Genomic DNA, 22,744 nt, shown 5'->3' with positions numbered 1-22,744 from the left:
AGTACTACTCAGTCATCTCTCATTTCTAACTACACCACTTTGATTCCTCATGCTGCTCAACTTAAATATTACCTGGCACAGGGATTCTGACTTAGCACAGAATTGCCTGTGACAGAAGTAAGGGGCAACTCACTTTGTCCTTGCAGGGCCTTTGGCAGTTCTGAGCAGCACACACAGCATTCTCATCATCCGACTCTTCTGCTCCTGACCAGTCGTACTTGGAAGGAATATCCAGAACCTTCTTCTCTCTTTTTTTCTCTGTGCTATCCTTTGCCAGTTCTACCTTTGCCACAACTGCCTTCTCTCGCTTCTTCTTCCGCTCCTCTTCCTTAGCCAGTTTCTTTGCCAGCTTGTTCAGCTCCTTTGTCTTATCCATAGTGAGTTTTAGCTTCTTCTTCTTGGGTTTTTCCAGTTTTTTCAGCTCTTTAGATTTTTGCTTCATATCTCCAAAGAACTGCTCTGCTCTCTCCAGTTTTCGTTTCCGCTTCCTCTCAGAAGAGTCCCTCCCTCTCATTTTCAGTGGTTTTTCATCCATGCTGTCATCCTTCATAGAAAAAGATACATATATTACTCAAATTTCCTGCAAACCCGAGGTCTGACAAACGTACTTACCTCTACCTTTACCCTGATATGGCGTGAAGAAATCTAGTCAACAACATACTGTTACATATTCTAAACAAATAAAGCACTTAACTTCATTCTCATCATACTATAAAAAATTCGTTAAGTGTTATCAACTGTGTCAAAGTAAAATCAGCCAAAAATACTCAGTGGAAAACATAAACTATCAGCAAGGGTAAGAAGGCAAAGTAAGCAATAATTACAACTCCCTTCTCACATTGTTTTTTAATAGAAGTTGAGAAGATTAATCATTTGTCAGGTGCTCTTGCTTATTTTTCATCCCAGGTCAGTCTTGCCTGTAATTATTTTTGAGAGAAAGCAACTGCTGTTTTGGAGATTAGGAAAGAGTAACTGGTGAATTTTTAAAATGTATTCTTAAAATGTATCATCAACTCAAGCAAGAAGAGAAAGCAACATCCATTATTTGAATGGCTTCCAAACTGGCAGACGTTGTAAATATCCTGGTGTCATCAAGAGCTCTTAAATAACAGATTCAGATCACAAGTGGGGCTTAAAACTGGCCAGCTCTGTCCCTGCAGGTAGCATTCACGGTGACAAGTCCCATTTATACCTGAAAGATTCACTTGTGTAGTCCTTTGCACAAACAGGACTGACTTGATTTCAGTCAATGCAGCTATATACTTTAACCTTAATTATTAATAGATTAAGAACATACTATAAACCAGTAAAGAGACTGTTTACTGTACATTACTTATTATAGCCACTCCACCCAAAACCAAATCCTCTCCAGATTATTTCACAGAAGTCTACTTATTTTGTATGTAAACAGACAGAATACATTCAATTCAAAATGAGCAGCTCTGGTCAAGCAAGTATTCATAAAGGTTAACCAGAAAATGTTGTAACTCACACACCCTCTACACTCCTCACCCCACTCCCCTGGAAAAAAGCTGTGCTTAACTATTAATACAGCAGTCTGGCATATTATTTATAAATTGCTATTTGCTGGCATTCAAAATGCTCTTCAATCAACTCCCTGCCAAAACCATTACATTGAAAGAACATTAAGTCCATGTAGTACTCAGGCTGAATGAAAGGTGGTAAAGCAGCAGTACTTGGGAGGCAGGGGCAGTTTTATACTCTACATTTCTGAATGATGCAGTTTGGCAACACTTTAACTCACGGGATGCAGGAAATGAGACACCAATATGTTCACCTAAGCCTCACTGTTAACAGCATGCAACCTTCCATCTTGTATTACTGTACACCACCAAAAAGCCAAGAAAGAACCATCATCTTATGTTCTTCCTGTACAGCTCAGTAACCCAACAAGCCATCATATAATCCATATGGTCAAAGTGACCCCTAACTGCAGCTGACAGATGGTAAAAAATGGGTTCCACTCTGGCTCTTCAACCCAGCAGCCTGAGTTGAAGCTTCAAAAGTGGCTTCTCTTCTAGCACATATTCCTTGACCTCTGCATCAATGTAGCAAAGTGATTTTGACTAGACCTCAGAATCAGCAGATAAACCTGCCTGATCCACTGGCAGCTGAACAAAGTAATCAGGACATCTTCACAGTACATCAATTAAAAAATGGCTATGTCTATGTTATTCTGAGGATGAATATGAATCTTATTGTCTGCATTATCAAAACATGTCTTCCCCAGTAACAAAGTTCAGTAACATACAAGTATCATGTTATATAAGCTAAATGTTTCATCTTCCTAGATGTTTCTTGTAATTCTTTTGAAATTAGTTCCATTTTCAGGCATAATCAAGAGGAGTGTTTCCTTCCTTAATCTGTTATCTTCTAAAATAACGTTTGCATATGGAACTACTTGAGAAAACTGTTCTAAATATGGTTAACTATGGAGGACAGTGCTATGGCATGAGTGATCAAGAACTGAATTTCTGGATCACTTATTCTGTTGCTTTCTGTAATCTACTACTCCATCCAGGTGAAATATAAACATAACAACCAACTGAGCACTCAACTATTCAAGATCATATTTATATAAATGAACCAACAGAATGTGGTGGGATTTCTGTTCTACACCAGAGTATTTCTTCGAGTTCCCTACCTCCATGACATGAAGAAACCTGTCCTCAGAGGGCGGATGAGTGGCCTGTAAAATCCTCCAGATGTGCTGAGTTTCATCCAGAGATACCTCCAGTAGATCTCCTACCATCATCAGATCTTCCAGCTGAGCTTTTGCTCCAGGTGACAGCTCCAACACAGGGGGCTCCAAACTGCGAGGTACCAGCGGGCTCTTCCGAGGCTGCTTCCTTGGAGTGCTAGAACCTTTCAGACAGGAGCCAAGACACAGAATCCTTAAAGCTGGAAAAGACCTCTAAGATTATCGAGGCTGTGCCAAGCTCACCACTAAACCATGTCCCCACGTGCCACATCCACATGTCTTTTGAACACTTCCAGGGACATGATTCCACCACTTCCCCAGGCAGCCCGAGCATCCTTTCAGTGAAGACATTTTTCCTAATATCCAATCTAAACCTCTCCAGGCAATGCCACATAAAGATAAAAGGAAGAGCTCAAAACCAAAAGAAATTACATTTTTTTTTTAAACATTTTAAGGTGGGAAACAGTAGCAACCAGAAGACATTGGCACAGGTATATATATCAAATATCAGGAAACTAATTACAATGTAACTCTGCTGTACGTTCCTCCAGACAACATATACTTTTACAGCTAGTATGGATAACAGAGCAGTTCCACTCCTCACTGACTGCTCATCCCAGTTATCTACTTAATTTTATCTCAATGGATACAAAAGCAAATACCTTGAGAGCAGCTTTTGGAAGCAGAGGAATAGGCATGTTCAGCACAGAATGAGGGAGCAGTCCACATGTGTGTCACCACCTCCTCTGATTTAATGGGGATTTCCTCATCACAAAACAAATTAGGCTCCAAGCTGCTGGAAGATTTCACACTGGCATTGTCCTGAAAAAGACCCACAGAAAACATGCAACATCTGAATCCAGAAAATACCTACTTCAAAGTAAACTTTACTAAGACTGAGCAGTCCGCTGCTCCTAAAGCCCTTCTCTGAAGCACTCCATCAGAGACACCAAGATCAAAGGTAAAAATTATATCCCTATTTAAATGGTAGATGAATATAGGAACTCCAGAGATAGGTCAGTTTATTTACAGCTAGTGCATGAAAAACACTTGACAAGTTTCCTCACTCAGCACTGTAAGTATGGTCTTCAGAAGCCAACATGATGAGAAGAGGCTTTCTCCTAGCCTACATAATTTATTATTTTGCTTGAAAAGTCTGACTGCAAGCTCATGAAGACTTTATCTTTCATAAAGTGGGGGTATGCTGACTAAATTGCAGTGACTACGGAAACATGATTTAAGATTTTAGAGGTATGGAAAAAAAAGGGCATTCCAGCACAGTGAGAAATAACAACATAATGGCGATCAAATGCTGCCCTGGTACTTTTGTGGCAGTGTTAAATCAGTTTAAATTAGGACCAAACACTGAAAGAGGGATGTTTTATTTCCATGAACAGAGTAATGATGGCACTGGCCTCTGCTCAGCTCAGTGTGTTGAATAAGACACTGAACAGCTCAAGGTATTGGGCAAGACACTGTCATTTCATGACATAAAAGAGGAGTTTAAGAATGGTAATCCTTTCTCTCTGTGGCCTTCAGTTGTACATTTAAAAGAAAGTGATACACAAAGTAATGATTTCTGTACAGAACTACAAGCGGGAAGTTAAAATTTAAATTGCCCAGATGAAAAGGTAAAATAAATACACTCAGAAAGAGGAAGGTATTTCATTTCTCCCTACACAGTAAAGAGTTTATGTCTTGAACAATATCTTGTTATGGGTATCTTATTGTACTACATTAAAGGAAGTTCAGGGCTAACATGTAAATTGATTTTTAAAAGATCATCATTAGCAGCCACAGGTGATACCAGTGCAAAGAAATAAGAAAAAATACAAGACAAAAAATGAAAACAAATTACAGGTGATTTGACCAGTGAATGTGTCTGTTTGGAACAAACCTTACAAAAAATCTAGCTACTGCACTCCTAATGAAGATTTACTGGCAAGAACCATGTTTTAATTAAGAGGCATATAATATAATCAAACAGATCATATTTTCATATCTACTTATGTAACAACTGTGCATTTGAGAAGCCAGAGACTGTGGTTTTCAAAATACAGTCTTCTAGACCCCCAGGAATTCAGGATTATTTCTACAGGGTCCACAACAAGAGCAAATTCATACACAATGCATAATGATCTGTATCGTTCTTTAAACACACTGGAACATGTCTATGTATCAAAAACTGAAAAAAAAAGACCCTTAAAAATCAACAGTATAGAAATAATTAAATTCTGAGGAACTTTGGGTTGGGGTTATTTTGTTTTGGGGTTTTTTTAAAATCTTGCATTTCCTAGTTTATACATGAAGAATTAGATTGGTTGCCTGAAAATTTGTCTTCTATTCCAATCATATTAGTTGACCTATCAGAACACATTTCTGGTCTCTATCAGCTTTGCTTAAACAGATGTTTTATGATGAACATCCAAATCAAAAGGGTTAAGGATGAGATTTTAAAATTATGACAGTAGAATCATTAAACAAATTAAATTATGCTCCTGCAAAACTCTGAGATCCTGGCAAGCATATGCCATCTTTCTTGACACATGTTTTATCACAGCCTCAGAAAATGCCACATCCTTCAGAAATGCCTTATTAAGACCCCTGATGCAAAGAACAGTTTTGGGAATTACTTTTATATATAAAACTAAATTAATTAAAAGCTGTAGCACCCAACAGCAATGTATTCTTGTGGGCATTTCACAGGGGACTGTAAGACAAATCTGTGTATTTGCATCAGGCTGCTGAGAAACAAAACATTTAAAAATAGGATATTACAGCACATCATACCTGGAGAATGTGCTGCCCCTCTATAAACCAGAATATCTGCATTAGAAGAATTTACATGTCTCTTAAGATAGCATCTTTAAAGGCAGAGATGACACTACCACTAACAGGAAAACACTGCTCAAGAAGAAAGTGGGGCATTGGCTTTGTCTCTACATATTTCAAAAGGACATTTCAATACCTTGAAAACACATGGTTTTCTCCACAACTGCCTTTTCTTATGGAAGTTCTTCTCTAGATAAAATACTTCAGAAATTTAACTGCAGTTACAATTTATGTACTGAATCCAGACACTAATTTTACAAGATGATCCAGACATCTTGTCTCAAAAAATTCCACACTCCAAAATGGAATACATGTACTTCCTTTATACAAGGGCTGAATGAAGAGAAAGGTACAAAAACATGAACAAAGCCCTGCATCTTACACAGCATGCAGTTTTTGAAGGCTCATCTTTTTGCTGTAGCAAAAACTTTCCAAGAGCTCTTCATATAGATACTTGTATTTATGACTCATGGTATCTCTGAATGGGGCATAAAGGCAATGTTCATCCTCCAGGGTGTTATAAATACAAATCCCTTTGTAAGTGCATCTTTTTCCTCAGCATTAAAAGGCACCTTTTGAAATTAAAAAAAGTGGAAAAGACTTTGGAAATTTTCCATAAAAACATTACAAAACTTCAGAACAGTTCATAGAATGGGGACATTCAGATAAAAATCACTAAGTACCTCTTCTGCCAGAGGCGCTAGGGCAGAACATACATAGCTTAAGATACAAGAAATATTCTGAAAAAAATGGATTAATGAAAGACAGATGTTCTGTATTTATTCCATGCAAACAAACCACTCTGGATTACTTACCTTTATGTCATAGCCATATGTCTCCCTGATGTCTTCATCAGAGTCTGTCTCTTCATCGTCATAATCCAAAGTCTGCCGTGGGGATGAGGACACACTCCCTATCGCTCTGTTAAAGGCTGACTGCTGAAAACTTGTCAAGTGTCCCTAAAAAAATGGAATATGGAAATAAAACAATATAATTTCCAGGAAAAATCTGGAAAACCTAAGGAGTTATTAACCATGAAAACAGTGTCTCTTTTGGCCTGAAGATAACTGCCTGGACATCACAAAAGAGACCAGTTACAGCAAGATGTGAAAAAAGACAGGGAAATATCCAAGTAAAAGGTTTTGTTAGATTCTGATAACCTGTTTTTTAATAATTGTGACTGGAAAGATCTAGATACTCTTCTTCAGTGCTACAAAGCACATCTTGCTACTCACAAGATGAAGAGGTCAGCTATGGAATTATCAGCGTTTGTCTACATTCCTTGCTGAAATTTACTAACAAAACACCAAACGCCTTTGAATGACAATCCATGAGAAGCCATAAATACTGAGAGGCTGGATTCTGTAAAGAGGAAAATGGAATTTGGATACCAAAGTGGCAACTGTTTTACACATCTTGAGGCCTGTACCCAGCTGTTACAGCTGACCTGATGTTCCTGACAAGCACCTTGTGGCTGGTGACAGTGAGTACAGAGCAACAGACCTGTTCCTGGAGCAGCAATGCACAAAACAGAAGCCAGCCAAAACCTGCAGAGCACTGAACTAAGTAAGAAGTTTTACCATGTGTAGTCCTCAACTTTTCACTGCCCTTCCCTCTCCCCCACACTTCTCCAAGAAAAACAAGGCATTTTGACACACTAAATTAAAGCAAGCAGAGGGAACAGCAAGATCTTCCCATCCCTACCTGCAGGTCAGGGTTAGCTGCTGCCTTCTGTAGCTCTGCACTGATGATTTTCTCTGTCTTCTCCCGAGCTGCCTGCTCCACCATTCGCTGGCTGAGCACGGAGAGCTTGGCCAAAGCAGAGGACAGCTCGTCAGTAGCCAGGGCCTGCCGTGCTCGGTCCTGCCAGCTCATGGCTCGCTCTGTCAAGCACTGCAGGGCCTCTCCCTCGGGCAGCCGCACGGGCAGCTTCTGCAGGGACACCAGCAGGGACAGGATGGTCTCCAGCCGCGGCCGGCGGGAGCGCATGCACAGGGGACACAGGAACTTCACTTCTTTGGCCTGCCAGCTGGAGCCCTTCTTCTGAGAGCTTGTTTTGGGCAGGGGCACACAGCCGCTGTGAAACCAGTCCTTGCACAGCTCGCACTGCAGCATGAAGCCACTGGCTGTCTTGCGGCAGATGCAGAACTTGGCTTCTTCGATTCGGTCCACCATGGTCATCTTGGCCAAGTTGGCTGCCCTGAGAGCATGCATGGCTTCAATTTCCTTCTGTTCCCGCTCCTTGAAGACAGCCACCTGCCCAGCACGGACAAAAACATGTCATGACCTTCACAGCTAAGAGAGATTTAATTTTATTAACAACACAGGAAAAATTAAAAAAAAAACAGCCAACCCAAACAGATTAGGAGATCTAAACCTAGCCCAAACTTCAGGAACTACATGATCTAATTAAAACTTTATCTAAGATACCTCCTCCACAGTTGCTCATTACTCTCTCGAGTCCTTCTGGTAGAGATGCTATGTAAACTTTAGATAACGGTCTCAATATCTACAAAGTTTAGGAAGTTCATAATTAAATCTGTCATAAGGCCACCAGAATAACAGGTTTTGACTCCAGAGAAGAAGTCAGAATCTGTTCCATTCAACTGTTTACTGAGACAATGGAGCTGAGCATTGCTTCAGAAGCATCTGAGTGACCACTTATCTCCTGAATCAACTTGCACTTCCTTAATGTTTCCATTCAGGTAACTATAACCAAGCATACTACAGTAAAACAGATTGTGTATAAGCCATGTTCATGACCCTGCATATATTTTCTTTGTTACCAGGGAAAGGGCAGCCAGATGTCAGCAAATTATTCTGATAGCAGCATGAGTATCCTCCAAAAAAGAGGAACCAAATAAAACATTCCCTCCAGCCCAGTGTCCATGACCAAGCATTTGCAGGCTGATCACAAAATTGAACTAACCAAATACGTGTTGGTCCTGGTTAAGGCAGAGCTGCACCTCATTATTTCCACACAATTTCAATAAATGTTCATATTAGATGAGAAGCCATAGATACTAACCCAAGAGCATTTAAGTCGTACACATACCCAATGGTATTAAATACCAGCAGTTACACTCTGAACTGTGCTTCCCTCTACTTTCACTGCAATTAAAGTTGAACTACATTCTTGTGTCAAACACATATTATGAGGTATCTCTTTCACTGGAATTCATTTATCAGTTCTTCCCTAGAATTTCTACAGATTAGAGATGACTTAAGCCCACACAAGCAGGAGACACCACCTTTCACTGCTCCTTACCACAGCTGCAGCATCCCTGGCCTCCTCCAGCCCATCCTCCAGTTCACTCAGGGATTCCAAGTCAAGATCTTTCTCCTTTTCCTTCTCCATCAACTCCTTCGCCCTCTTCCGCCTATTCTTACTGCTCCCATAAACTCCGATATCAGTCCGCGGGCTCAGAACCTGGAACCACCAAGGAAACTCATCCCATCAGAGCCAAGGACATCTCATCAAGGAATGACAACAGTGTCACCAGGGAACAAGAACTACTCAGCCATCTAACCCCTCTGATACCTGTCAACTAATGATAGGAAAAAGAGAATAAACAGATAAGGATAGAAGTATCTTATAATTATGGAACTGGAATGTAATCAGCAACCAGTGACACAGCAGGTCAAACTAAAAGCCACCAGGTTTTCTGATTAAATTACAGAATTTATTCAGATTACACTATCATACATATAGCTAACCAAAACACTACATACAGTTAAAACAACCATACTACAACATTCCCTTCAGGGCCTCTATAAATCAAGTCTTAGAAATTATTTCATATTTATATCAGCAATTTGGTGCCGGAAAAACCCCTAAAAGTATGCTATAAGCCTTTCAATATCAATATGAGAGGCTGAAAAGCACTTTTAAGGACAAGAATAAATCTTTAAGTCATCATGACTAGTTGGAATGCATACTTAAATATAAAATCTAGCAAATTAAATTCAATATAGGAAAGCTCAAATTGCTACCATTAGGAAAATGCAAAACCAGAACATATTAAGTAACTAGTTAAGCAGAAGAATATAGAGAAAAAGCTGTATCTAGAATGTATCACAAAGTGAACAAAAATTAGCGTGATGCAGTTGCAACAGGGAAAATCCCATTGGAAAACATTAAACATCAGTACCTCCTTTGAGACACAAGATGTAACTACTGCACTTCACACGGCACTAGGGAAAGTCAGAGAGTGGGGATTCTGTCTGGATTTGGACATCTCACTAAAAGTGAAGACAAACCTCAGAGAATTAACAACAACATAAGAGAATGAAAAATACAGCCTCCAAGAATGCAGCTGAACTGGAACTGTTTTCCTTACAAAAGGGAAGTCTGTCAAACAGATATGATAGATCTTCAAACACGATTGATTTTTATTAAAACAAGGACAGTCACTACATTCACTGAAGTGAAATAAGCAGTAGCTGACTAATTTTTTTCTTATAGTTGAACAGTTTATGAAATACTTAATCTATTTTCTTAACATTTAAACAGTGAGGCAAGTGAAAACATTTATCAATTTGAGACAGGTCTGTGTCTATTTCAGGCCTACATTTCTTCAACGACAAAAAAAATGCTTTACTTTCCCCCTTCTTTCACAAGCAAGAGATGAGGTTGTCTATACATATAACAGGAGTAACCAAACAGACTTTCTGCCTTTTTCATTCTTCTCACCCAGGAACAGCTGAAATTATATTCTATTCTGAAAAGGAACTGTAACCCAGTGTAACTGAACCAGCTCTTCCCTCCAGACAACTGAGAGCCATCATGACCAATTTCTGACAGAGAAGTGTGTTCTTCCAACAGGGAAGTACGTGCTGCTCACCTGTAGCAGATTGTAGCTGGAATTCTTCTTGAGGAAGGTCCTTCCCGTGCGCTCCCTCCAGGCACGAGCTGCAGCCACCTGGGACTCCAGCTGGGGCAGGGCATCAAGGCGCACAGGGATGGGGCGGCCTTTGGCAGACAAGCTCTCCAGCTGCTCCAGGTATGCGTAGTTGCTCCCATTCTGGGGCGAAACAAATTTTTCTAAGCCAACAATTCTACCATTATATCAGCTGCCGGCCTAATTTCAAGCCATACACTACTTTGTCACGGTCTAAAACAGAGTTCCGCAGGAAAGGAAAGGAGGGAAGTGTTTCAATCTACTGTTATTTTAAACAATTCTCTCATACAGCTTTTATTTCAACAGTCATTTTGATATGGCCAGCTGGCTTAGGGAGTAAGACAACACTCCATTTTCAGACAGTTATCTAAATTCTGTCTGTTTAACAGCAAGAGTTGTATAGGGGCTGATATGAAATCTATTGGGATTCTCACTTCAACTCCCAACAATACCTGGTATAAGATAAGCAGTTCTAGTTCAGCAATCAGCACCCACAAGTATCACAGAACTCAGGACCAAGTTATGTGGAAGGGGAGGTTACTGAACTAATTCATCTCTTTCAGAAAATTCCGGCCACCATTGCCATTCAATCTTGCAACATTATAGGGAAAAAATAAAAATACAAATTTCCATTAAAAAAAAAATTCCACAGGCAGATCCAAAACTGAAAACCTGAGAGCACCCTCTGCTGCAGCTAAATATTTTCAGTGACAGCATGCTAACAGTTCCAAAACCAAATACCGTATCATAATGAATTTGCTAGCTTTTCTATCTGCTCTGAAATAGATAAAAGGAAGGGAAACAGAAATTGGATAGCCAGTGGGGAAACAAACGCACAAAAAGAAAATCAAGTACACGAGCTCCGGTAAGCACATTTAAGAGCAATAGCAAGGCTTCTCTTCAGGCCACTTTTCTGAGGAGAGATGCTAGGAATAAAGGACACATCCAAATAAAAGAGTGCAAGCAGAAGATTCTAGTCCCTGCTGTAAGCCCTACCTGAATGGCCTCCACTTTGGCTGTCCAGTCTCTAGCTCGCTGCAGGGCTTCTTTCAGTGCCAGCACATTGGGCAGGTAAGCAGGGATGTTCTTTGCCTCATTCACGATGCCCTCCAGAGCCATCATACTTTGGCGTGGTCTAGAGTAAGAAAAACCCAATTCCAGCCTTCTCTCAAAATACCAGTCATCTAAACCATAAATTTGACAGGCTGGTGATGCAACTTCACCACTACACTGCAGTGTAGGATACCATGGCTCTATGTTTGGAGGATGCTACTGGCTACCAAGTAACAGGAGGTGAGAAGGCTGATGGGCTTGGCACAATCAAGCTCAGAAGGGCACAGCATCATAACCCCTTAACACCAAGAAAGCTGTTTCTTGCTCGTAACACAGTCAGAGTTCTTTGTGGAGAGGGATGAATAGCAAAGACAGCAGCAACACACACAGCCTCAGCCTCCTGCTATTGTGCAAGATGACAGGGAATCAACACTTCTGCAATTCACCAATCTCAAATCCAGCTCCAGAGCAATCTAACTGCTGGGAGGTTAAAAAAAAAAAAAACACCAACAAAATAAGAAAGGCAACTACAGCTTCAAGGGCCCAACTTTTCACCTCACATCTCAAAAGAGCAAGAGAAACACGTAAGTGTGTGACCTCTAAGAACAGTTTGTAAAGGAACACTCACCTGGCCTGCAGGCAGACCTTGGCCTTCTCCTCCCACCTCTCTGAGACTGTGAGCAGCTCCTGCAGCTCAGCCATGGCTTTTTCTACAGCATGATGTGGTGCCAAGCCCACACCAGAGTCAATCAGCTTCTTCATCACATCCAAGGTGACTCTCTGGGGATCCAAGAGGGTGGACCTCACCTCATCCAGCCACCGTGCCTGCTGCAGCTCTTGCTTCAACCTTGGCAGTTCAGGAAGTTCAACATAAAGGCCAGAGCCCATGTCTATCAACTCCTGCAGCTTGGAAGAGTCTGGGATCTCATCAATCATAGCTTCTTGAGCACGCTCATGAAACTCTTCCACATCATCAAGCAGATTCTGAAATAACATACAGTACAAATCAATTAGGAAAAAACACCCACAGAATCCAAAAGAAAATCCAACTGAGGGATCCGTCAGCTGTGAATCTGTATTTGATCATCACATCATCAGTCCAAGCTTCTACACACAATGCCAGCTAACTGCCACAAGCCATCAAGTCTGACAGAAATTAAGTAACAGACCATCTAAACTTATTTGATGGCCTAATGTTTCATACCTTAGGCATATTAGTTGCATCAAACTCTGCACCTAAAATAGTACAACTGCAAATGACAACAGCTCCCAACAAAACAGAATATTCAGCACTGTCCAGTCAATGTGAGTTTTAAAATAGTGAGAAGAAGAGGGACTTTTGCAAAGAGGTCATCATTTCACTAGTGTCAGGGGCATTACAGTAATGACAGCAACACAAAGCAGAAAAAAACATGCTGAGGAGAAGTAACAAGCCAGAGATTTATGAGAACATGAATACCACAGGTCCTGAAAATAACAATGGTGAAGTTTGAAAGTAATATTCCCTAAAGCAGGACCACCACTTATAAGCATCAGGGCTTTATTGCACTAAAGAAAGAAATGAAAATGCAAAACCCTCTTATTAAAGGAGACAATTTCACAGAAATCCAACTGCACTGCCGCAGTTGTCCTCATCCTCAAGTTTTGGCACTGCAAAGACAGCAAACAGACAGGAAAGAATCTCTGCAGGAGACTCATTCAAGGACATTCAACCAGCACACTCAATGGATTCACGCCCAAGTCCCTTGCAAGAAGACAGGCATTTCTGACAGCAAGCCGATGGCACAGCGAGGAGCAAACCCTGCATTTCCTAACCCTTAGCTTTACTGCCTTTTTTGGCTGATGCTGCTTTTCATGACTGTCTGAAAATTGGAAGGCATTCATAAGAAAGAGCAAGATCTACATTATAAAGATTTTGATTCAGGGAACATACTCTGAATGCTTCATAGTGGCAACAGTAAATTATTACAGTTTAATAATTACAATGCCTTTTGTGTTAGAAAATATTCATCATCCAACATGACAATTATTTTGCTATTCATTATGATGGATAATTGCATTCAAATGCCATGCTAAAAGCCTGCGAGTGCTTAGGCATAAATGATCATTATCTGACTTCAGTCAGAAACGAAAAGACTACAGTTTGTAATCAGTAAAATGATAATATTTATTTATTGACTAATGATTATGCTGAGGCTTCAAGAGCATGCACATGCATAGGCAGAGTACTTGAACTAGAACCAGATTCCTTCCTAATGCTGAGGGGTGGGGAAGATGGACTAGCTGGGAGAAGGTATTAGACAAAAATACAAGCTAAAACTGTTAAAAGTTAATTGTATGCCTGCAGCCCTGTCATCTATTAATTATGTTTTAATTAAAGCAAGTTTTAAATACATTAAAAACAAAAAAGCCCTTCTGAGAACAATCTTATATGTCTACCTAATAGATGATGATAAAATTTCATTAATAAATATTAGTAAGTGTTTTTACTAATAGTGTGTGTAATTACATACTAATGTGTGTGTAAAGAAGTGAAGTAAAACCATCCTATCATATGAGGATGAGAAAGCACTTTCCTCTTTAACCAGTTTGCTGGCATCTAATAAAGAACACCTTTGAAGGACAAAGACAATATCAACAAGCCTGGCAAACCTGAACACTAGAGCCCTATGGTTTTCTGAAGGAAATTGTTTTCAGAAAAAAAAAGCCAATATTATGTAAACAATAAGAAGTTCCAATATAAAAGTCTTGTCTATCAACACTGAACTATCATGGAAAGGTTTATATAAAATTCATTAATGAAGCACATAAACACTAACAAACACTTATGGAAAAGGGGCCTTCTAAAAAAAAAACTTAACTTATTTTTAAACTATGTTTGGCTATGTAGCAGCAGCTGTACCTATGGTAATGTACAGGATTTTAGGCCCTCTATCTAGTACTACACAACACATGTAAAACTACAAGCAGAGCATGCAGGTTAATAAGAGATTAACATACATCTCGGGAAGCATTTCTCTAGGCAAAAAAAAAATCTTTATTAAGGATGTTTCTTAAAGAGTTTTCTACAAGTTGGTTAGTAGGTAAAATGCTGTTAAGTATTTCATCACCAGTGACAGAGAAACAAATTAAGAGCGCTGCTGAAAACACTTGCTATGATGCAGAGTGCCAGAATGATAAATGGTAATAGCAGCCAGGGGAATCAGTATGATCTGGATTACTTATTAGTCTAGATTCATTCAGAGACAGGTGCAAAGATATATATGAAGGGCAAGAAATGCAGGCCATGCATACAGATTAAGAAGGCTGTAGACTGGAAAGCAAGGCTGAGATGTATTTATGGAATAACTGACAATGTGGCTTTCCTGCTGCCCTGAAAAAGCACACCAGTGTAACCCTCAGAGGTTTCTACAAAAGCATATAAAGGAGAGGATTTAGCCAGAAACTTAACCTCTGCAAAGAGCATTAATGATGATGGAATAAGAGTAGCTGGTTGAGAGATTTAGAACTGGGCTGTCTGGACAATGACAGGGAAAGGGGATCTTCTATCTTAGTTTAGCTGCACCACCACATCTGACAACGCCTGTTGTACCAGGCACCAGGAAAAAGCGCACATATGTTTTACATCAGAAGCTTTTCATCCTCTACACCAGGCAAAATTGTCTGTTTAAAAAAACACACTACCACAAAACCAGAACAAAGTGAAAGGCACAACATTATCAGAGGAGCAGATGCAGTCTTACCTTTACTTGTCGGGCCTGGCTGATAACACATGGCAAGCTGAACAGCTGGTGCACAAATGCTTTAAGCTCCTCCATAGTCAGCTTGGTCCGTGTCCTTCCACTGTCTTGGCTCACTCTGCTGTACAAATGAGTGTAATTCAATATTAGGTGAGAGATAAGATGATGATCCTTGGATTTATTCACAGTGACAGAAATTATCAGGATTACTGAGAAGTTACCAAAAGCATTTAATCACCTAAGAACTCAAAAAGAAAAACGTAACTCGAACGGAACAAGAATTCCAAAATCCTGAAAACAAAATTTAATACAATTCCCCTAAGCCCGTTCAAGATCATTTACCCTGCCCTTCAGAGGCACAATTGTCTAGGTGAGTTTCAAACTGAGTTTGTTACAAATAGAAGAATATAGCCCCATAAAGTCTGCTTTAGGCAGCTCAGGAAGTTGTCCACCATGCCAGGCACTTATGAGAAGCCTGAGATGTAACAGCAACAAGCCCTGAACACTTATTATTATTATCAAGTGCTTTCTCTCCTGTAGCTGGAGAACTGCTGAAACTGACCTTGCAACACAGGACTGATATTCAGTGGGACAGGTTCTGCAACGACATTTCCATTAAATATCACTCAAAGCAAGTGTAACAAGCCCACTGAATGGAGTAAAAGACTTAAAAGTGACACACTGCATAAATTAAATACATGGTGTACAGATCACTGGCAGGCACAACTTCCCAAGTACAACAGATTTCAAATACTGAAGAGCTGTTCCCTGCTAATGAATCTGCATTTTAATATTACAGAAATAGTAAAGAAAAAAAATTCTATCTTATGCTATGGACTTATATAAAGTTGTAAACATAAAATTTAGATTAATAATCAAATATAATTACACACCAGTTAAACCTCAGAGGGAAATAAAGAATCCTGCAGGCTTTGATTTGCTCCAACAGATGGTGATGAGGAGCAGTGGCTGCAGCAGACCTGCTATGCCCCCAAAATCCCTGAGTGAGGGCAAAGGGGTAGAGGGCTCCAAGGGACAAAACTGAGGGAGGGGACACTCAGCAGTGTCACAGTGGCATTCTGGCTTTAGTCCAACCACAGACTGCCACAGCACAAGAGGCTGCACAAAAAGGTACAATTATCCCTGCCTGTGGAAACTCACAACTTCCAGGAGAAGGTAAAGATCTAGGATTAGAATATTGGACAGAACTTCACAGCTACACATTATCCGTTTTTGGGGTTTATTCAAAAAGAGATGGATAAGGCACAGATTTTCTTCTGCTACATTTGACCATGAGTTTATTGCTGCATTGATGCCTGCCAAATTGCTCTGTTTGAGCACTTGTTTTTAATTTGATTTTTTAATAACCTTATCCTTTCTGTAAATGTGATCCTTCTCCAGGTGTTAAATATGAACATAAATGTTACAGAAGCAGCTGAACGTGACCTTTATAATTACACTGCCTAGCACTGTTCAAAGAAGTTTCAAGATCTTCCTCTAACATTAATTTTATAAAATATTTTCAGTTAGCATACAACAGCCCTCAAATGTATATACAAGTCCTTTTTTGCCTCATAAAATTCTTTTTATCTTTAGATCAGACATGACACTGAAAGTTGCCAAATCCTTCTACCCCTTGTCTTTCTTGGGGTAGCTCTGGAAACCCACCAAATAACTAACTGAACAGTTATTTCTTCTTACATATATATAATGAGAGATATATGTATCTCAGCAACTGAAGGACTGCTGAGAGAGGGCTGTCATACTCCAACAGCAGGAGGAAGAGGAGGAAGCAGCACCAGACCAGGAACACCTGAGAGCTATCAAAATAATTATACTTCACTAGAACAAGGCAATGCAACCCCTGTCACACTGTTTCCCTCACCTGGATCAGAGTTCTAAGTGAATAATACTTCTGTGGCAGTAGGGTTCTACAAGCAATAAAAAACAATCAGGAGAGCCTTCTTTAGCCTCCAAGTACAGAAAAAAATGCTTCTCTATTGTGTAACAGTTTTCCAGTTAGAACAGATTGTTACACTTGGATCAGTGGTGCAACGAACATTTTAGTGTTCAAATTCAAGCAATTATGATACATGTGTTATGTTCTGTGTAGCAAAGTTGGGCATTATAATTAACAAGGTATTTACTTTTTACTCTCCCAAAATGTCTTAAGTAATACACAGAAACCACACAGGCAAGAAATACAACCAACTACAAAACCAAATCTTATCTTCAACAGAGGAACTACAAGCTACATAAATTTACTGTACAATTGCTGCCACAAGAATTAGTCACCTCATTGAGCTATTTTCTATGGGACTTGTTATTCAGTGCACAAAACATACAGGATAGAAGGAAGAACATGCTCCTGAAAGTTCATGAGAGCAGAACATCCATCAGACTCTGAAGCAGGGCCAGGAGACAGAGTAATGCTGAGGCAGCCACAGGCAAGGCAGGCAACACAGAGAACCAAGGGAGTTACACTGCCCCAAGTCACTGAGGCAAGCCACTACCTTACAGCCACACATCACTGCCTGCCATGGTCCTTCCCAAAAAGTACCAGACTGGCTCAAACTATGGACTGTTTTTGCTCTCTGTACTGCTGTGCTCCCCCAGATCCTTTTGTCACAAACACCCACAGTCAAAACTTACTTTCATTACATTTTTACCTCCAGCTGTCTCTCCCTACAATTATCCCACACGTTTAGCAAAATACTTCATCAGCAAACACAACTTCTCTAAAGGATTTCACATTTCAGTACATAAGTCAGATGAAAGCAGGATGTTTATAATATTCCAACTAAGTCAACCTTTGGGCCCTTTGTGCCACTGTATCTGCCTCCACCCCTCCCTGTCTCTCAATGAGCCACAGCACTAAGGAAACACTGAAAGAAGCTTTTACACAGCACACAGTAAGACCTCACAGTTTTTAACTCTTCCAAGTCCAGTGAAGTAACAAAGAGGCAGATGGAAAGTACTGAAAAACTGCCTGTCCTACCTGTGTTTTTGCTTTTTGCTCAGAAGCAGCTGTGCTACTGAAGCACAGGTCTCTGCTTCTTTCACAGCATCTCGGAGCCTACGGAAAAGATCATTCTCCGGGTATTTCCTGTCTTCAGCATCCTCCAACATTACTCTCAGCTCAATCACATCTGTAATAAGAGCACATAAATAATTTGTATGCAAAAAGAGAGAGAGATTTTACATTGCTTCAATGGCCTTCAATCAAGGTTCCAACAGCCTAGTTCAATTTGAAATGCACAATACTAAGAAGAGCACAGAACACATGTAGGAGTTTCAGGACATCCTATTAAGAATGACAGAAGTCTGACCTTTCTTGTGGTTGAGATTGGCAGACAGAGCCTCTGTAACTCTACTGACCCAAGTGTCATAAGACTGAGCTCTAACTTTCACTCCATACAACAAAGAAGGAAGGTCTTCTAGTGGGTACCGGTACCTGAAGGTATGGGGAAAAAAGACAGAAGAAGTGTTAATGCCCACATGAAAGTCAGGATATTGATAGCACTGAGTTTTTCCAGCTACAGCAAGGCCAGAAAAACAGAACATGTGCAACACCTGTTTGCCTAGGAACCCAGAAACAAAGAGGATAGAAATACTCCCTATATGAAGGAGAAAAAAATGAAAGAGAAAACTGGGCCACAGCAAACTATTAGACATGGAAGAAAAGTAGGGACAAAAAAAAATCCTGTGTACCTTAGACACTTCTTCTGCATGGGACAGGGACATAAATCAGAAGGATGGTATAAGCACACCAGGCGTTCAGGATTACAGGAACACGTAAGAGCTGACAAGAAGCACGTGGTTCTGCAAGCTGTGCACTGACGTTCATCATCTGGAACCAGCTCAAACACCTCTTCTTCAGACATCAACACTCCCTGACAAGAAGAAATAGCCACTTGCTCAAAAATTCTAATGCAAGCAGGGGGAGAGGGAAGCAGAAAGCTCTTTTGCAAGCATTTATTACTCACCATCTGTACAACAGACTCCCTCAGCCGTGTCTCTTCCTCTATCAAGAGAGTCATCTCCTTGCAGACCATGGCAGCCAGCCCGACATCCAGGCACTCAGGATCTGCAGCCATCTTGAAGATCAGCTCTTCGTGGGAGAAAACACAGTGACGCCCCAGCCTTCGGTAGTGACTCACACACTGACGTCCAATGGGGAGCTACAGAAACCACATCATCATCTTTCAGGGGGAAAAAAATCATTTCTCAGCTCCCATTTTCCTTCCTTCGACAAAAACTGGGAAAAGACAGACTAAGAGTTGTACTTGATGGGACAGAAAATTGTAACAACCTTAAATCATGTCACAGATGAGGATAAAGAGGGTATCAATGCTGAGGAGGGGCATCTTCCATAACCTTATGCACCTAACATAGAGACAAAAGTTTAAGAGTTGTCCTAAGCTCTTTTTACTTCCAGTGGCAAGAAACTGGCACCAAAGAGAAATCATCTGGTCTATGCTAAGGTGAATACATTCCCCTCTGGATATTACTATGACTGGACATAGACATTCAACCTTAAGATTTCTACAGTTAAACAAAACTGTTATCACTCATTTTGTGCCTTTTAAAGCAAAAGGATGCTAAATGAATTTGCTGCACATATTTCTGGTTACATTTTACATAAGCAAAGGAAATTTCACATGGCTGGTGCAAGTTAAGCAGTTTTTCACGGAGGCTACACTCCTATTACATCATGAGTGCTGGAGGAAAAAAAAAAGAGCCCTGACACACTGCCAGTCCTGCAGACATTTTTTCTGATAAAAGAATAAAAGTCTCTGAAAAACAGCTACAATTTCCATTTGCAGTTTAAAAAACAAAGCTAGAGATAGACAAACTAGAGACGAGATCATAACTTCCAACTGTAAACCCTGGATAGTAACAGAACACTCCTTTGACAATTTCCCAAACAATCCACATGAGCTATGCACTGATGTGGCACAGCCATTAGAACAGCACCAATGTGATAAAAAGGCACAGTGAGCTGGCACAAAGGAGGAACAAACACTGTTATAAGCCTATCTCAAACATTCAAATGAAAACAGTACTTCAAGACAGGACACAGACCTGTATCAAATTCAGAAAGTGACATCACAGAAATACTAGCTAAAGGTACTGTGAGATGCCACTTTTTGGTTAAAGGAAGAAGAAGCACCCAAAGTTTCCATTTGAAGTTGCCTAAAATTAGAATTACTTTGTATAATGAAACTTCCCTCAGTTTCTAACTGCTGTCCCAAGAACTATAAACATAAAATACACTATTTAACTGAAAAGAGTGTTCAGGTAGTTAAGTTACTAGCACACCACCTGCAGAAGTCACATAGCAAATATATACAGAAGAACAGACCCAGTCAGCAGTGCAGAAGTTCACAGCTTCAGCAAAGTTATATCCCTGGTTAAATCCAGAGTGATAGGCACGAGGAAAGGTCACAACAAACTCGCCAGCACACTGATTTGTCCTGAAAACCTAAAAAGGGAGGATAAAGGAATGAAATAATATGTAACATGCAACAGCTTAAGACACAAAAGTACAAGATGTCTGAACACCATTTTCCGTACCCATAGATCACCACAGGCAACACGGCTATCCCAACAGTGGTAAAGATTGTTTTTGCCTTCTTAACATCAATACTCAAATTACAGCCTTTTTCAAAAAGAGCTGAATATATAAGCCAACAGTTGAAAACTGTCTTTATGAATCCCAAAAGGGATGTTTCTCTATCGTCATTTAATCCATTGTACCACAAAGTGCAAAAGCTTCTGGAAAAAAGTTTATGGTTTGCTTTGCTGGGGTATTCGCCAAGGAAACAATTTATCCTAAGACAAAAGCAAATGATAGTGACTGCTGCTTGGAGGTCTGCAGTCAATTATGTTTGGAAAGAAAAGCATTTTGTAATGCTGAGATTTCTACTGAACGTTAAGACAAGTATTTTACTGTCAAAAGCTTTTAAAGGCATTTCAGACAAACTTGCTGTTACACAAGGGAGGGGATTTTTTTATTAAAAATTAACTGTAATACACTGCATATGCTTGTTCTGGAAGGTATTTTATGTAGGAAGCTTGGCACACTCACTTCTGTTATGAGATAATTTAAATTTCCTGGTAAGTCTAGGAAAGAGTCTAGAAAACATCTTTAAAAAACACCCTATAAGTAATGAATATGCAAATGCCTACCATAAAAATTCTTCAGTTATGCCAAACCATTGTTATACAAATTTGGCAGAGAATAAAAAAAAAGAGAGCACATAGAAGTACTTATGTAAAAAATGCTCTTGTGCTACTCACTGGTACACCATGTTCCATCAGCACATTGGGGTTCATAATAGTGACCAGCTGATGCAGGAGATCAGGCTGGGATTCAAACAGCTCAGGAGCCAATTCCTTCATCACATCTTCCAGCTGCTCTGCTGCATGAGAGGGCACACCATACCATGTCTTCGGCTCTCCCCTACCAAAACACAAGCACAGGGTTGAAGACAAGTGAGAGGGAACTGATGGTGCCACCCAGCTGTAAAGCACACCTCACAGCCAGCAGCACTCTCCTCATGAGTCATTTTACACCTAGATTAAAAAAATGTCTTTAAGCATCTTCTTCAGGATGTATTACTCTAATCTGAAAAATCAGTTACACTCCAACACAATTGTCAACATACTTGGCAGTAGATTTGTCTGACAAGCATAACATGGAAGCTAATTGTCACTTATCATGCTCCCCAAAGGGTTAAAACGGGCAATTATTTTCCCTCAGGAAGAAGGAATTAGGTTTAATAAACAAAACCTTGGCTGTCACACCTACAGTCTAAGATCATGGTACTCTTCCATTCAATTAGGCTTGGAGTAGTCATATTCCTAAAACCAACAGAACAGTATACCAGCCAGTGGAGTAAAATACATGCAATCTCTCTAATATTCCTAACTAACTACTGAAAATCTGGAATCCACTGGACCATTAAGATGAAAAATGCCAAACAACATGGATTACTTAAGTATGAGGGAACAAAAAGATTAACAGGACCAAAACTAAACAAATAAATAATCAAGCCCTATTCCAGTCCTTTCTTAACCAAAATGAACTGCCACAACCTAGCATCTACAGTGCTGAGATTTATTTTTAAAATCTATTTTACTAAGTACAAGCAGGAATCTGCTGAAACCCCTGACAGGGCTCACACAGTCCTATGGACATTTATTTAGGAAGGACACTGAGATGCTTGAGCGCATCCAGAGGAGGCAACAAGGCTGGAGAGGGGCTGGGAACACAAGCCCTGTGAGGAATGTTTGAAGGAGCTGGGGTTGTTTAGCCTGGAGAAGAGGAGGCTCAGAGGTGACCTCATTGCTCTCTACAACTTCCTGAAGGGAGGCTGCAGACAGGTGGGGTCGGTCTCCTCCACCCAGCAGCAACTGACAGAACAAGAGGACACAGCTTCAAGCTCCATCAGGGAAGGTACAGGTTGGATATTAGGAAGAAATTTTTCACC

General features: G+C 40.2%; 1 protein-coding gene across 5 annotated transcripts in view; it reads right to left on the bottom strand.

The window, feature by feature from the left end:
• Nucleotides 1–22,744, bottom strand: part of KDM5A (lysine demethylase 5A) — a 50,947-nt gene that overhangs the window by 4,461 nt on the left and 23,742 nt on the right. For 4 of the 5 annotated variants that reach the window (XM_053942132.1, XM_053942134.1, XM_053942135.1 and 1 more), the window contains 16 exons: nucleotides 21,552–21,714; nucleotides 20,614–20,733; nucleotides 19,235–19,429; nucleotides 18,960–19,141; nucleotides 18,578–18,702; nucleotides 18,247–18,397; nucleotides 15,252–15,369; nucleotides 12,137–12,492; nucleotides 11,452–11,590; nucleotides 10,399–10,578; nucleotides 8,823–8,984; nucleotides 7,259–7,810; nucleotides 6,370–6,513; nucleotides 3,385–3,544; nucleotides 2,666–2,886; nucleotides 134–544 (listed from right to left, as the gene is read on the bottom strand). In XM_053942132.1, coding sequence (XP_053798107.1) covers nucleotides 134–544; nucleotides 2,666–2,886; nucleotides 3,385–3,544; nucleotides 6,370–6,513; nucleotides 7,259–7,810; nucleotides 8,823–8,984; nucleotides 10,399–10,578; nucleotides 11,452–11,590; nucleotides 12,137–12,492; nucleotides 15,252–15,369; nucleotides 18,247–18,397; nucleotides 18,578–18,702; nucleotides 18,960–19,141; nucleotides 19,235–19,429; nucleotides 20,614–20,733; nucleotides 21,552–21,714 — 3,379 coding nt within the window. The remainder of the gene's footprint in view (nucleotides 1–133; nucleotides 545–2,665; nucleotides 2,887–3,384; nucleotides 3,545–6,369; nucleotides 6,514–7,258; nucleotides 7,811–8,822; nucleotides 8,985–10,398; nucleotides 10,579–11,451; nucleotides 11,591–12,136; nucleotides 12,493–15,251; nucleotides 15,370–18,246; nucleotides 18,398–18,577; nucleotides 18,703–18,959; nucleotides 19,142–19,234; nucleotides 19,430–20,613; nucleotides 20,734–21,551; nucleotides 21,715–22,744) is intronic. The other variant, XM_053942133.1, reaches the window with a different exon arrangement.

Source organism: Vidua chalybeata, chromosome 5 (assembly GCF_026979565.1).
Source record: "Vidua chalybeata isolate OUT-0048 chromosome 5, bVidCha1 merged haplotype, whole genome shotgun sequence".
Lineage (NCBI taxonomy): Eukaryota > Metazoa > Chordata > Aves > Passeriformes > Viduidae > Vidua > Vidua chalybeata.
The sequence above is the reverse complement of the archived record's forward strand: the minus strand, read 5'-3'. Positions and strand labels throughout refer to the sequence as shown.